The sequence below is a fragment of the Lytechinus pictus genome, chromosome 3 (genome assembly GCF_037042905.1).
Source record: "Lytechinus pictus isolate F3 Inbred chromosome 3, Lp3.0, whole genome shotgun sequence".
In the NCBI taxonomy this organism is placed as follows: Eukaryota; Metazoa; Echinodermata; class Echinoidea; order Temnopleuroida; family Toxopneustidae; genus Lytechinus; species Lytechinus pictus.
Genome location: NC_087247.1, coordinates 21243646 through 21260303, shown reverse-complemented (window position 1 = coordinate 21260303; position 16658 = coordinate 21243646). Strand labels below are relative to the sequence as shown.

At 36.7% G+C, this 16658-nt stretch overlaps 2 protein-coding genes across 2 annotated transcripts; both read left to right on the top strand.

Annotated features, from left to right (window-relative positions):
* Positions 1-801: 801 nt before the first annotated feature.
* LOC129256472 (cholinesterase 1-like) lies at positions 802-9863 on the top strand. The gene is made up of 10 exons (XM_054894664.2): positions 802-969; positions 2504-2680; positions 4867-5026; positions 6215-6292; positions 6658-6776; positions 7130-7297; positions 8004-8464; positions 8734-8928; positions 9195-9376; positions 9754-9863. The coding sequence occupies exons 1-10, from the start codon at positions 802-804 to the stop codon at positions 9861-9863; spliced, it is 1818 nt and encodes a 605-aa protein (XP_054750639.2).
* A 1849-nt stretch (positions 9864-11712) lies between these two features.
* LOC135153735 (uncharacterized) lies at positions 11713-16655 on the top strand. Its single transcript, XM_064097859.1, has 2 exons — positions 11713-15587; positions 16326-16655. The coding sequence occupies exon 1, from the start codon at positions 11740-11742 to the stop codon at positions 12808-12810; it is 1071 nt and encodes a 356-aa protein (XP_063953929.1). The 5' UTR covers positions 11713-11739; the 3' UTR covers positions 12811-15587; positions 16326-16655.
* Positions 16656-16658: the final 3 nt, after the last annotated feature.

Genomic DNA, 16658 nt, shown 5'->3' with positions numbered 1-16658 from the left:
TGTTGTTTTACCGTCAACCGGGGACGTCCACGGTCCAGAAAGCCATACCAATTAATTATTCCTCACCTCATTCCAAACCAATTAGTATAATAAAATGTAATTTCTAAAAGTTCCCATTCGGTCATTTAATCTCTAATTGTGTTTAAGGTTGTAGGAAGCGTCCCCGGTTAGCGAACTATAAATATGCTCACGGATATCCGAAAATAAGTCCGGTTAGTGGATTAAATTCAAATTTGTGAGTGTATGAGAATGCAAACACTAGTCCAAACTTCGGCGATTAATGAAATTACAAGACTGCGTGAGGGTGTGTGCGCGTGCGTGTGATTAATGATGAAAGTGAAAGAGACAAGAAAGAGGGAGAGAGACTGATAAGGGATGCTTCCAATCAATCAAATAACGTTTTTTTGTAACCAAAACTCGGGCTTTCTTCCTTGAATATAGCATTTGTATAGTTGCGATTGAGTGCAGTACATGTATTATCAAAAAGACGATTTATTATTTCATTTTCAGGTACAATGTATAGTTTACAGATCTTATATTATTGTCCGGTGACCGAGGCTTTTATTAAGTCCGTGACTCTTCAAGACGATATTATTCAATATGAAATATAAATCAATAGAGGGTAGACAGGCGACTGGACCTCGTACTCTATACAAATATTTCTACGGTTAAAGAAAGAACAATTAAACTGGAGGTTATAAACTATTTTTTTCACATGACTGCCAATTCTACAGACCTGCATTCTGGCTATATACTGTGTTGGCTATTTAAACTGACTATTCGGCGTAAATCAGCACAAAGATGGAGGTAGCTAAATATTTCGAAGTGTTAGTAATAATCGTATTCTTTTCGACTACGTCAGCACAGTCTCCGAGAAGGAGTGTCTCTCAAGGAGTTGTCGTGGGAAAAACGGTACTATTCGATGAGAATAAATTCTTAAACATAACAAAATACGTCGACGTATTCCAGGTAAGGCGATCACAAAATATATAAGATCACATTATATTAATGTTTGACTTCCACCAAAATAATTATGGTTCTTATTTCAATCTTATTCATCTCATTCAAAAAGGGTGTTTTCAAAAAGCAACTAAATTTAGATTTTACAATTTACATTTATTGCCAAAGATTTGTTTTCGGAAACAAAAATAAACATGGGCGCCAAAACACAATGCATTTTTATTTAGTACATGCACTTTTGGTATTTCAAGCTATTATAGACGACAGTTAGAATTGCGTGGTATCACGAATACCTTTTGATGAACAGTGATATTGAGCTAGATGATTTTCGTTTGTCACCTATTTAGCTTTATCGGGACTTTGCATCGTAGAATTTTAACATAACAGGGTAATACGTTTTGTTAACTTATACTACGTTGACAAAACTTGTGTTGCAACACAAATTGTCGCCCCGCGACAGGATGTAGACATGACAAGATCCGAGATCTGGCCATCTGATCATCTCTTCTTCAAGATGTAGACATGACGAAATCCGAGATCTTGTCATCTGATCATCTCTCACACGGGATGTAGACATGACGAGATCTAAGATCTTGTCATCTGATCATCTCTCCCACAGGATGAAGACATTACGAAATCTAAGATCTTGTCATCTGATCATCTCTTCTATAAGATGTAGACATACGATGGTTATATGAACATCTGGCTGGCACTTTTAAGCTTCCATACAAATTGGCTCAATATGCTTAAAAATTGAGATCGGCACATGCAGCACAAATTGTCACGAGGCGACAATTTGTGCAGGGGCGACAATTTGTGGTGCAACGACTTGGAAATTGTCCACCTGCTGACGAGGATAACACCGTATAATTATGTTCTAACCATTCCATAATTTTCATCAAATAATAAAAATGTTACAAGAACATAAACTAAAATATAAAAAATTACGTCACCTTGATATTTTTAATTGGAAGTATTCATCTTAAAATAATTCTAGCAAAGTTCTCGCACATTGGACCTGATTTATTTTTATAGTCTTAGCCCATTATTTTGATATTGATTTTACGTGAAATGTACCTCGAAGCAAATGTAAACAAATAAATAATGTTCAAGATGAACTTTGATATCTAAAAGAAAATTTAAAAAAAAAAAAAAATGCTGACAAAAATATGACATCGATCGAGTCATATTAATACCGTTAATAGATCCATGTTTTTACAATGCCTGTAAACATTGTTTTCAGTTTTGATAAAGAAAAAGCCATATGGGAGGTGCCGTGGTCGAGTGGTCTAAGGCGCCTGGCTATATATGAAAAAAGTCCGGGGTTCGATCCCCGGCCGCGGCAGCTATGCCCGTGAGCAAGGCATTTAATCTACAATGCTCTTTTATCCTGCTTTCAAATAAATGGAAATGCTATATGCATTATTGGTAACTAGGTTTGAACTTGTTAAAAAAATGTTCCTGAAAGTGATATAAAATACTATTCACTCTTTAATTTAGTACTGATTAACTCATCGTACATGTACAATCCCTTTTGAAATAGGGTATACCATACGCTGAGCCACCAGAACGGTTTAGGCCTCCTGTTCTCAAAGCTCCCTGGTCTGGTGATTACAATGCAACGGCTTTTAAACCAGCGTGTGCTCAGGCTCCGTCATTCTACTTTCCAATTCAACATGAAGATTGTCTCTATCTCAACGTGTATGCCCCTAATCCAAAGGTATTTATGATGTTATAATTATCATAATCAACATGACAATTAGAGGTGTTTTTTCGTTTAGTTTAAGGGGGATCAGTGGCTTAACGAGTCTAAAATTTTAGGGAGCCAGACATGGCGTTAAGGGTAATTCTCATTTGTTAGGTTCTCCACTTATACAACATGAACCTGTACATAGAAAACTATTTTTTTTTTATAATGAAGTGATATTAAAAAAGGTAATGAAATAAACGGGGCACATCCTAATTGCGTGTTTGTTTGTTATTTGTATTTGGAGGGGGTGGATTTTTTAAAAAATAATGTCATGTATAAAACGTAAACATGAGCAGGGTATTATATTTCATCCTGATTTTTTTCTTTCTCTATATCCATCTGTTTGTAACATTTTCCAACAGAAATTGTTTCATTAATAGCAATGAACACAAGCATAGTAGGACAGAAAAACATATAAATGGTCATCATGCGTAAATAAGATAACCATCAATACTATCATTTTTCAAGTCATGCAACATCCATCTCTATGCAGATGACACTGTGATTTACTTTTCTCATAAAGATCCTCACGTAGTTCAATCAACGTTAAATAGAGAGTTGCTCATTCTTGATAGATGGATGGACATGAATAGACTTAAAATTAATTATGACAAAACAATGTGCATGCTTTTTGGAAATAGACATGTGCTTAAAAAACACAATGGTTTAGATTTAAGAATTGATGGTCATACCATCAAACAAGTATCTTCGCTGAAATACTTGGGTGTGTATATTGATTCAGAACTGAAATGGGATGTTCATGTTAACCACTTAAGTGAAAAGGTGGGTCGTATGATCTCGTTCCTCCGTAGATTAAGTAAATTCATCAATAGGAATAGTTTGAAAATCATCTATCAGAGCGTTACACTACCCAACTTGGATTATGCTGATGTAATATGGCAATCTTCCTATGACAAATATACAGATCAGCTACAAAAGTTGCAAAATAGAGCTGGTAGAATTATCCTTAATATTAATAATCGGTCACATGTTTCTATTGACTCAATTCATGAAATAATGGAATGGCAAACCCTGAAGTCTGGGCAAAACTTTCATATTCAAACAATGATGTTTAAGATCCTCCATGATTTGGCTCCCAAATATCTAACAAAATACATATTTTACACCTCAAGACCTTACCATTTTCGAAAAAATAATTTGTGCCTCCCCAAACCCAGAACTAATTATTGCAAACTCACATTTTTCTATAGGGGGACTAAGTTGTTTAACAGTATCCCAAATAATATTCGTAATTGTATGACCTTAAATTCTTTTAGATCAGCGTTGTCACATTTGAGACATTGATTTCTTTTTTTTTTTTTTTTTGGGGGGGGGGGGGGTATTGGGGTACGTGTAAGCAAACTGATAGTGATTTTTTTTTCTCTCTCTCCTTTCCTTTTTTCTTTCTTTCTTTTTTTTCTACCTTTTCTTTTCTTTCTTCCTTCATTTCCCTCTTTTGTATTTTCTTTTCTGTTCTCATTTTCCGCTCCCTATGACTCTCTTTTTACTTGGTCCCCATGGAAGACCAGCCGCACATATAATTGGTGCAGCTGAATATGGGTTATCCAACCGTCTCCTGTCTTAAGTTTGATCTTTTAACTTTCTTAACATGTTTCAATCAATCAATCATTTTTTTATTTTTTATTTTTTTTAAATCAATGTTTAGAATTTTTTTCATTATGTATGTGTATGTTACTCCTTGTATCTCTTGTATATATATTGTTATGTATTTTTTTTATGACGGAAATAAAACAAACAAACAAACAAACAAAAGGGGGTAATAACACCCCCTTACGGGAACGACACCCGTGACCAAGTACCAGCCTAGTAGAAGCTATTACTTACATTATGGTAATATTGCACAGATCTTATCATATCATGGATGTTACCTTCGATAAGAGACTGTGCGTTTGTAGGAAGGGAAACTTCCCAAGAACACAAATGAAGGTGGCAGTCCCCCATAAAACGTACACGATGGTTTGCATTGCCTCGCTCTCTATTATTTTTGTCCGAAGATGTTGTATTTAGTAGTAGTGTCGTTATATTAAGAGTCTTATTTTCATCATCATCATTATCCCTATTAGGAGTATCTTGAGACATTTATCTGCCTATTTGAATGCAAATATTTATATGTTTGATAACCATATAAAAAATAGCCAAAAGGAGCTGCAACAATGGTGTACATTCACGGCGGATCATTTGCGAGTGGAACCGCCATGACCTATGATTTATACGGTGTTCCTCTGGTTGCCGTTGGGGATGTTATCGTGGTCGTCATCAACTACCGTGTCGGGGTATTTGCAACGTTTACTTCCAGTAAGAACAAAATACAGTAGCAAACTAAGTTACCTATGACCTCTGGTGATGTGTTCTAATGTCATGAGTTTCTTCAAAGTTTCTCCTGTTTAAATATATAATAGTGGGAGACTAATTTCGTTACCCTGCCCTGATCAAGTTTTGACAAATAATAGACTTCGCTTGTCAACAGCATAACAGACCTGATTTACATGCAGTATACCAAATTTAAACTGTGGCAAGTGACTGAGAATCTGGTTTGGCATGCTCCAACTAGTCACCAGTCCTATACACGAAGTCATGCGTAGATATACGTCCAGCCTGACAAAACATCCTAGACATGCTAGACTATATTAAAGTAAAAATCAAAAAAAGTTTTTTGTTAATGTAGCAAATTTAAGAACACAGGAAATATATTGAAAAAGCCTGTCAAAAAGACAAGGGACAGCTGGGAGGTCTTTGTAAAATAGGTGACCGGAACAGAAGTTCGTCCTCAGTTTCGGAACTGACGAAAAAATTGCAAATATGTCGTTTGTCCCGAATCCAGGACGAAACTACTGTTTTGATTCAACAATTTTCGACAAACACTTCTTAGTAGTACATTGTCATAAAGGGTTTTTGATAATATATTGTCTATGTTCGTGAAAGCGTTCTGTGTCGCGGTGTGAAAACTCTATAGTATCAAACACGTTGAACATACCAGTGTTGGTTCGGAAATATCCATAACGTTTGGTATAGTGTAAGCAGTTTTGATCGAAGGAAAGATTACAGATCGGACACGCAGATATCAGTATGATTTCATCTGAAATAATTGTTGGTTGATGTCTTTTTTCTGATTTCATTATTTTCTTAATATAAACTTAGAATATTAAAAATGAATATCATGTGTTCAATCCAATTCAGTAATGTGTAAGGTATAAGGTATAACATAATATCACTGATATGGAATAATTTGTTTCCTTTAGTATACATATGAGCAAACAATACTCAAAATATGAAATGGGTATAGAACTATTTATTAATAAGACAGAGTTCGATATTTGGCCACAAAAGTTATATAGTTATGTTTGAAAAAGTGGATATCAAACATATATTTGCCTGAAAATTCTCAAGAATGTATAATCTAATGTTGATAAAAGAGACTAGCGATGTCAAACAGCCCCCTGCTGCTAATAATACTTTATAATATTATATTTGTTTTTCTTTCAGAAAGCGATGCAGCTCCAGGCAACATAGGCATGTTAGATCAAGTTGCTGCTTTACAATGGATTAAATCTAATATTGAAGGTATCATAATTTCAAATTTAGATGTCGGGTTTTAAACACAGTGGTTCGCCCGTCATATACTTTACCTGATCGAAATTACATTTGGGCCACACTGAAACTATCTGTTGCCTGATTGTAAAGGAGCAATATCATTTTGGCGGCATGAATAATTTTTGTGAATTAATTCACATTTTGTAAAACGAAATATTAATAACCTGGACTTATATTCAATGCATACACTTTTTATTTTCATATCGAATAAGGTGATAAACAACAACAACAATAAAAGAAAAAAAACGTCGCATCTGTTTTATAATTTAAAAACTCGCAGATTATGGTGGAAGCTCGTAATATTTTACGAATATTGGCACTTCTTTTTTATATAGAGTTTGGTGGTGATTCAAACAAAATAACAATTTTTGGTGAAAGTGCTGGTTCGGCTTCTGTGAGTTTCCATCTGCTGTCGAAGCTTAGCCGTGGATTGTTTCAGCAAGCCATCATGCAGGTATTCATATACACATAATATATCTTTGAAAATACAATTTTATATAATAATAAAAATAATAATCAGAAAACTGACAAATTACTGTTTTTAAACGTGATTTTTCCCTCCTTAACACACAGGGTGCTAGCCCGAATTGGAAATGACGTATTGCACTCCTTTCATCAATAAAAATGAATGGAAAGTACTATCGTAAGATTATTAGAATGAAAACAAAATAAAGGAAATTTGAATTGCATAATAGACCAATCTTGCTCTTATTCTTCTTCTTCTCCTCCTTCTTCTGCATATGCTTCTTCTTCTTCTTCTTCTTCTTCTGCATCTGCTTCTTATTCTTTTTTTTCTCTCCTTTTTAGAGTGGCACAGCATTATCTGGAAGGGCTTTTGAAGATAACCCCGAAAAAGAGGTGAAAAATGCCAAGAAGATAGGACAAGCGTTTGGATGTAACCTGACACCCCTGTCTGATCTAGTAGCATGTTTGCAAGCAATAGACCCCAATGAACTTTGGGTTGTAGCAGATCAGGTAATAGGAAACTTTGGAAGTAGACTTAAAATTCCGGAGAAAACCCATCTGCGCCTGCTCACTTGATGAGAAAAGTTATGACTGAGCGGCATGCAGATGTCGATCTCAATCCCAGCCCACCGTTTTCCATGCGTTCTGTTGTCTTTATTATTTTTTAAATTTCTTTATATTACTAAATAATTCGTTTAGTTGATTTCATTTTTATTTTCTACTCTTCTTATAATCATCATTCGTTAAGTTGATTTCATTCTTATTTTATTTTTCATCTTATAATCATCATTTACAGTCCCTGTGTGTCTAAACTATACTATAAAAAGAAGATGTTTAGGGTCTATATAATTTTGCAGCTAGCGTTTGAACATAATTTCTTGTCATATAATGAACGACTACACAATCAAAGGGCTGTCAAACATAAATACTTGAGCCAACTTATGTCGAAATCCGACCCTTCAATCCCGATTCTTGATGTCAAGAAGTTGGATCAAATGAAAACGATTCAATTACCGTACGTACCTCGGCATACGCTGGGTGAAATCGTCACGTATGACATTTATTTTTTCTTGAAAAAATATGTTGTTACAACTGGTGATGACTTTTTCTTAAAATAATATTATGTTAATTCCCCCTTCTAAATTATTAAAGAGACGTTGAAGGCTGATTGACTAGTATTTTTCTCGTATTTTCCATTGATTGTAATCGTTTGCAGGTGTACGGTCAGTCCTATCGGGTTAACGTTGATGGCGCGTTCCTGGAAGACACACCAATGAATCTCTACGCAGACGGAGACTTTAAGAAAGCACCAATTTTGGCCGGAACCACAAGAGACGAGGGTACATATGAAATGTGGCATAGATATTTCTGGCCTTACGCTTCCTCTGAAACACCACCCCCAATCAACCAGTCCGAATTGGAGGAATTCCTTGAAAATACACTCATAGCCGAAAACATTATATCCCCGGACAAAATGGATATACTATTAGATGCTGTACTCCATGAATACACTGACTGGTCTGTTGCAGATGACCCGAACTCTGATTACTTTCAGTCTGCAGTGGATGCAGTAGGGGATTTCTCCTTTAAATGCCCTACAGATGCTATCATAAGGGCCCATGTCTCTGCAGGTGATACGGTATATCAATATGTATTCAACTATCCAGTTACAACTACGTAAGTCCATGCAGTGATTTATCTAAACGTAATAATATACTAAGAACGATGCATATGGATTAGAGACGATTTTCAATTTATAGCAGTCATGCTCTTTATTCTTTTAAAAGCTATAAAGACTGCAATTGCTTACCACAAGTTGCTCCTGTCTTCACGCTGAAATTCCGGTCCCCCTCTTTGATAAATTAACACGTTGTACATGTAGGTGTTTAGAAGTGTGGTGATTTTCCCAAAATATAAACCTGGCTTTATTTATGATCTGACTACAGGAGCTATTTCCACGTAGTTGGCGTTCTACCATTTACCCCATGGTTAGGTGCAGGACACGCAGAGGAACTCTTCTACGTTTGGGGTGGACCTTACATCGACCAACTCGACAATGTCCACGGTCAAAATGTAACATACGATGAGAAGACACTCGCAGTCAACATGATGCGATTCTGGACTAACTTCGCAAAGACAGGGTTTGTTGTGAATATTGTTTTTTTTTTCTTCATAGTGTCCCTTGCAACAATTCATTGATTAACCAGCAAATTAAAGTAAAAACATGTTATCATTGCAGTTCAAAGACCCTACCTAACACATCGATAATTGTGACCACATTTTCTTGTTGATCAAAGAATGACCATTTTAGAAGGTGTCTGTATCAAAGGGTGTGATTAAATGTTTGAACTCCAGATCAAATACACACCCCGTTAGCATTCTTAAAACATTGTTCCCCTTCTTGCAGCAACCCCAGCCAGTCGGATGCTGACGTCGCACCCACCGATGGAGTCTATGGATGGCCAGAATTTACAAACCCAGAGTTACGTCACAAGATCTTAGATGTGCAGTTAGGAGAGGGCAGGGCTGACAGGGCGAGTAAATGCCAATTCTGGAATACCTATTTCCCGAAACTTAAGTTTTCGACACGTAAGTTCCACGCAAGACAATTGGCGGTAAAATTATTCTTACGTGAAACTTTTGTCGTGATTGAAGTATTGTATGCATGTTGCACGTATTAGAATATACCCGCGTCAAATAAGATACATAATGATTGAATAATATTGCCATCTGGGAATACATCAATATAATTAATATAATTTAAAGTTATGAAAACGATTGATTTTTTTTAAATAAGCTTGTTTGAACGACATAACATAATAATGCATGCCAATAAATACAAAAATGAGCATGGATACATAAATTAGAATTAAAATCGATTTTTAAATGAATTGAGAGTATTTATAACTGATGCTACTCGATATAAGGTATATAAATTATGTTTTATTTTTCATTGATTCCTCTAGAATCAGTTGATGATTCCCAAAGACAATGGAGACATGGATTTTCAAGCTGGATGGAGAAGATGCAAGAATGGAAAAAGGAATTTACTTTTTACAAAAGAGGATGTGCATAATAATGCGCGTAACTTAATTGCAGCTTCGGGCATAGTTATACATGTTATACATATTTCGCAACCCCGTCTTTCTTTCTCTTTTTATTATTTTTTTCTTTAATCGTGGACCTTTTTTTCAGTTAACCAGGGTGATCACAAAGATTGTTAGGGGGAAGGGTGTATAAAAAAAAGTGATGATTTTTTGAAAATCTCACGTCATGGTATGAAAATATTGCCAGATGTATGAAATAACACCAAGTTTAATGGCAGGTGCTTAGGCTGCATTGAACGTTACTTAGTGCAAGTAGCCAACTTTTAAATCAATTTCCGTCAAATTAATATATTGTCAAAGTTTAGTTAAAACTGGTTTTCATTGGATATTGTTTTATATTAGATTTAGGGTTGCAAAAACGACTTGTTCGTCCAGAATTTTACCCCGATTAGGCCTAAATCTATTCCACAATTAGGTTGGGACGGCTCAGCGATGTCATACGATTACTACGGGTGCCACTGATGGCAGTTTGAAGTGTCATTGTCGTTACAATAAACAACAAACATGACCATGATGACAAAGTGAATATATTTTCGAGATTATCAACAGGTACAAGCTATCCTTCATTTCTTACCTGTTTTTTCCCCACTATACTTTGAAGCACATACTGTATCTTCTTTTTTTTCTAGAGTTTATCCGGCAGATGGATTTTGGATAAATCTAAGATGGGGTTTCTACTGGTACTACGGAGTAGGCCTATGACATAAAGGGGTTCTCAAACTTTTTTCCTTAAAGGGCCAGATAAGACTCCAATGAAACATGAAATGGCCAGAGTAAACTGGAGACCAGTTGCGTAATGAGCCAAAAAGAATTGAGCGGTCCTGGGTTTTTTTTCAGTCGTATTTCTAAAAATTGGTTATATTTGGTATAATTTTTTTTCTTTGTGGAAATCTTTTTTTTTCGGTATGATTAGTTAATGCTTCACGAAGTTGTACCTAAGTATCAGAGTATGACTGAAGCGTATTTGATGTTGATCGTGATTGATTGATAAATTTGCTGATTGTATCGGAGAGATTATTGTAATTGAGGTTCAGAAAGCACAAGCTAACTTCTTGTCAATAGATTATTAATCGCTTGTAAATACAGAAAATTTGTTATATTTGGTATATATTTTTTTCTTTGTGGAAATCTTTTTTTTCTCGGTATAATAAGTTAATGCTTCACGAAGTTGTACCTAATATGATCATTTGAAGTCACTGAAGAAGGATGATTTGATAACAGTTTGAGGATCATTTGGGTGTATCTCTAGCCCCAGGTTTAAAGAAGGCAGAGATAATTGACTTGTTAGCTAGTCACAAGAGGCTTACAGATGAGCCTGAAACTTCTATCAATATGTCAGAGGATGCTCAGATCCAACTGGCAAACATTGAATTGGAAAAGGAGAGAATCAAAGAAAACCTTGAAAAGGAAAGAATCGAAGAAAACCTTGAAATGGAGAAAATAAAGATTGAAAAGGAGAGAATCAGAGAAAACATTGAAATGGAGAAAATGAAATTGGAGTACCAGTTAAAGTTGAAAGAAATGGAGTTAGCTCATGCAAATACTAACTCTACTAAAGATAAATCTCCCCAAGGCTTTGATGTGGCGAAGAACATTTGCCTTGTGCCAAGATTTGATGAAGAGGTAGTTGATACATATTCTGTGTCATTTGAAAAAGTGGCCAAGAGACTAAATTGGCCCGAGGAATACTGGACTCTTCTCCTCCAAAGTGTTTTTGTTGGAAAGGCTGCAAAAGTCTATTCTTCGCTCTTTGAAATGCAATCATGTGACTATGCTACAGTGAAAGAAACAATTCTCAATGCATATGAGTTGGTACCAGAAGCGTACAGACATACATTTAGGAACATGCAAAGACAATCAGGCCAGACGTATGTTGAATTTGCTAGGGAACAAGAGATGATGTTCGATAAGTGGTATAGATCACTGAAAGTTGACAAAGACTTTGTTCACCTTAGGGAAGTTGTCCTCCTAGAAGAATTCAAAAAGAGTCTTCCTTTTGGCATTAAATCTCACTTAGATGACCATAGAGTTACTGAAGTCAGTAAAGCAGCCATAGTAGCTGATGAATTTGAGGTCACACATAAGGGTAGTGGAGATAGACCTCCTTTCAAGAATTATTGGAAAAAGAAAGGTAAAGGGTCATTTGAATCCCACAATAAACCTAGTGAGGGAAAATATGCTAGCAAAGACAAAGACACTAACAAGAATCAGGCTTGTGGGGGCACAGGATCAACCAAAATGTCTGAGAGTCATAGTTCAAAAATTTGTACTCATTGTCATAAATCGGGACATTTGAAAGAATCATGTTGGAAATTGGTTGGAATGCCAACCAAAACTAAGAAAGACATGGGTTTTGTCAAGCAAACAAGTGTTCCCTCGATGGAGTTTGTCCCATCAGAGCCCAATCAAGATGTTGAGAGTGTTTCTCTTGTATTTGCTGATAAAGTCAAGCAGGTTGATGAAACTTTTAGAAGTTTTTTGTATGATGGTGAAGTATCCCCTTGTTCGACTGGTGCTACTGGTAGGTCAGTGGTGATCCTTAGGGATACAGGGGCTGCACAGTCCCTGATGGTGCCAGGGGATTTGGCTCTTCCTCCGGAGAGTTCAGAGAATGCCAAAGTCTTAATTCAAGGTATTGGCCCAAATTTCATGTCGGTTCCTTTGCATAAGGTCGACTTAAAGTGTGACCTAGTTAGTGGTCCTGTGACTGTTTGTGTCGTTCCAGAATTACCCATGGAAGGTGTTGATTTCTTGTTAGGTAACGACTTGGCTGGAGATAGAGTTGTTGCGTCTCCAGTGGTTTCGGAGAAGCCCGTTGAGGTAGCTGAAACTGAATTGTTGCAGGAAGATTTTCCAGGGATTTTCCCGGATTGTGTTGTTACTAGGTCTCAGACTCGTAGAGCTGAAAAAGGATGATGCGGAATCTGCTGATGTAGAGGAGAGTACTGATGTCTGGTTAGCTGAAACCTTTTTCAAGGATTTGAATGGGGATAGTGTTGAAGGCTCTGTTACTAACAATGATAGTTTGTTTAGTAAAAACTCCCTTGTACAGGCACAACAGGCAGACCCAGAATTAAAAAGCTTGTCACAGAAAGCATGTTCTGAGGCTGAGGCTGATAAGGTTCCTGAGTGCTTTTATGTCAAAGATGACATTTTGATGAGGAAGTGGAGACCTCCCCGGAGACCAGCTGATGAAGATTGGTGTATAATTCACCAGGTAGTAGTTCCTCCCTGTTACCGCACAGTTATTCTGAAAATGGCTCATGAGTTACCTATGGCAGGTCATGTCGGTATTCGGAAGACAGAAGATAGAATTATGAGGCATTTCTATTGGCCTAAGATGCACAAAGATGTTGTGCATTTCTGTAAGACATGTCATACATGTCAGATTATTGGTAAGGCACAGCCTTCTATCAAGCCTGCTCCATTGATACCCATTCCTGCATTTGATGAACCTTTTACTAGGGTTCTTGTTGATTGTGTTGGACCCTTACCCAGAACGAGGTCGGGTCACAGATTTCTCCTGACGATTATGGACTTGTCTACACGGTTTCCAGAGGCGATACCTTTGAAGAGTATCACTGCAAAGACAGTGGTGCAGGCGTTAGTGCAGTTTTTCACTCGGTATGGTCTGCCTAAGGAAATTCAGTCTGATCAAGGGTCAAATTTCATGTCAGGAATATTTCAGCAAGTTATGAAGGAGTTGGGAATAAAGCAGATCAAGTCCTCTGCTTATCACCCACAGTCCCAAGGAGCGTTAGAACGCTATCATCAGACCCTGAAGACCATGATTAGGGCTTATTGTGAAGACTATCCCGATGACTGGGATAAAGGGATCTCATTCCTACTGTTTGCAACTAGGGATTCCCCAAATGAGTCCACAGGTTTCAGTCCATTTGAACTGGTCTATGGTCATGAGGTTAGGGGTCCCCTAAAGCTTATCAAAGAGAGGTTTATGGTTGGATGGTTGGATATGGTAGGATGATGATGTAAACCTTCTAGACTATGTGTCAAAGTTTAGAGAAAGGCTCTCAAAAGCTTGTGATGTGGCTAAGGAACACTTGAAAGTGTCGCAGGGAAAAATGAAAGCTGAAGCTGACAAAAATGCAAAAGAGCGAAGTTTCAAGCCTGGAGACAAAGTGTTAGTGTAGTTGCCTTTGCAAGGTGATCCCTTGAAAGCTAGGTTTAGTGGTCCCTACATAGTCAAAAAGAAATTGAATGATGTCAACTATGTGATCAGTACCCCTGATTAAAGAAAGTCTCAAAGAGTTTGTCATATAAACATGTTGAAAGAATACTTTGAGCGAGAGGCTAGTCAGCCAATAGGTACAACACAGGTCAAAGAAGACAAGAAACATGTAGATGTACATGAAGAAGAATGCTATGGAAAGACAGATAATGAATTGTCTTATACAGATGTATCTAAGAACGAACCATGTGGTGTAAAGTTATCTAACTCAGAGATGTTAGGAAATATGGATGAGGCATTAAAACACCTGCCTGAAGATCAGAGAAATTATATATCTGGCCTGTTAAGAGACTATGAAGATGTGTGTAAAGACAAACCAGGTCGTACACCTTTAACTGTACATGATGTAGACATAGGTGATGTAAGACCTATCAAACAGAATCCTTATAGGCTCAATCCAAGCAAGTTGGAAATGGTGAATAAGGAAATACAGTTTATGTTAGATAATGACATAATCGAACCGAGTCAGAGTAGTTGGAGCTCCCCTATTGTAATGGTTCCAAAGCCAGACGGCTCTCAGAGATTTTGCATTGATTACCGCAAGGTAAATGCAGTAACTAAAACTGACTCGTATCCAATTCCTAGGTTAGAAGATTGTATTGATAGAGTTGGAAATTCTGCCTATATCACAAAGATAGACTTGCTTAAAGGATATTGGCAAGTACCATTGACTGACCGAGCCAAAGAGATATCAGCCTTTGTCACACCTGAAGGCTTATTTCAATGCAAAGTCATGCCTTTTGGAATGAAAAATGCACCAGCAACCTTCCAAAGGTTAACAAATCAAGTGATTGCCGGACTTGACAATTGTGTCGTATACATAGACGACATCCTAGTGTACAGTGATACTTGGAATGATCATCTGGATCATCTGAGAGCACTGTTTGACAGGCTGGATAAAGCCAATCTAGTAGTGAATCTGATGAAGAGTATATTTGCTAAGGCAAAGGTCACATATCTTGGTCATGTGGTTGGTCAAGGGCAAGTGCTACCAAGAGAAGCCAAGATACAAGCTATCTTAGACTTCACAATTCCCACAACTAAGAAAGAATTACTCAGATTCTTAGGTATGAGTGGCTTCTACAGGAAATTTGTTCCAAATTACAGTAAGTGGTTAGCCCTCTAACAAACCTGCTGAAGGCAAAAGTGAAGTATGTTTGGTCTGACGAATGTCATAGATCATTTGAGAAATTAAAGGCCATTTTGGTGAATGAGCCTGTTTTGGCAGCTCCAAACTTCACAAAGCCGTTCAAATTAGCTATTGATGCATGTGATGTTGGAGTAGGAGCAGTATTGAGTAGGAGCAGTATTGCTCCAAGAAGATGAAGAAGGCATCGAAAAACCAGTGTGCTACTTCTCTAAGAAACTTAATCGGTTTCAGAAGAAGTACTCAACTATTGAAAAAGAGGCCCTGAGTCTCGTACTAGCCCTTCAGCAGTTTGAGGTATATCTAACCATGGACCTATAAGAAATGGACGATTAACGCGAGCATTCTTTTGATGCAATCATAGTCGCCGTCTCCTGACTATGTGCATATTAATGATAACATACAGGTGCTTTGACAATAGCGACTACCAAGGCGAATCTGATCTTCACAAAGGAATGTTTTGCTCTTTTTGCCGTTTGTTGGCTGATGTCTTGTAGCAGAATATACCTTTCAATTAAGATGTTTCAAATTTGGAACAGCAAATTGAGAAGCAGACGATTTTTGTGATATCAAATTTATTATTATCGATTTGCACGCTTCTGCACTCTCATAGTGACTTTTCTAACAACGAGAGGGGGACGACCCCTACAAGAAACCCACCATGTTTCTTTGGAATATTATGAGGAAATCTTTAAAATGTGATTATAAATTACAATCAATCAATTTCATTTCAGCCTCTATCTTGAAATATTCATACATTTTTCCAAATAAAAACCATGGAACTAAGATAACCATTTGTAAACCAGAACTGCACATTAATTTCCGAGAATTCAGGCAATTTATTACCTTCTGCGCATACAATTTGTCTAATGTTAAATGTCTAATCACCGAAAGCTTCTGTAACTCATGGTTTAATTGACGGCGACCATGATGGTATCACAGGAGATAAATATGAAGAGAATGTTATTCACATGACAATGACAGTCAGATGTTAGTGAATTCATTAACTAACCGATGAATGTCCAGCTTTCATAGGTCCATGATCTAACCAATGGAGAGATTACAGTCTATACAGACTACAATCCTCTTGTGTTTTTGGAGAAATTCAAAACAAAGAATCAAAGACTGTACAGATGGAGCCTAATGCTCCAACCATTCCCTTTGAAAATTGTACACATAAAGGGAAAGAATAATGTAATTGCTGATGCTCTTTCAAGAGTATAAAAAGTGAAATTATTCATGCTTTTGACCAAGTGTGTCATTTGAGGAAAATGTCTTTGATGTTCATTTGTTTAAATATGTTTGTTAGTACTATACCTTTGTACACGATAACATAAATGATTTATCAAGATGATTTTGGAAAGTTAA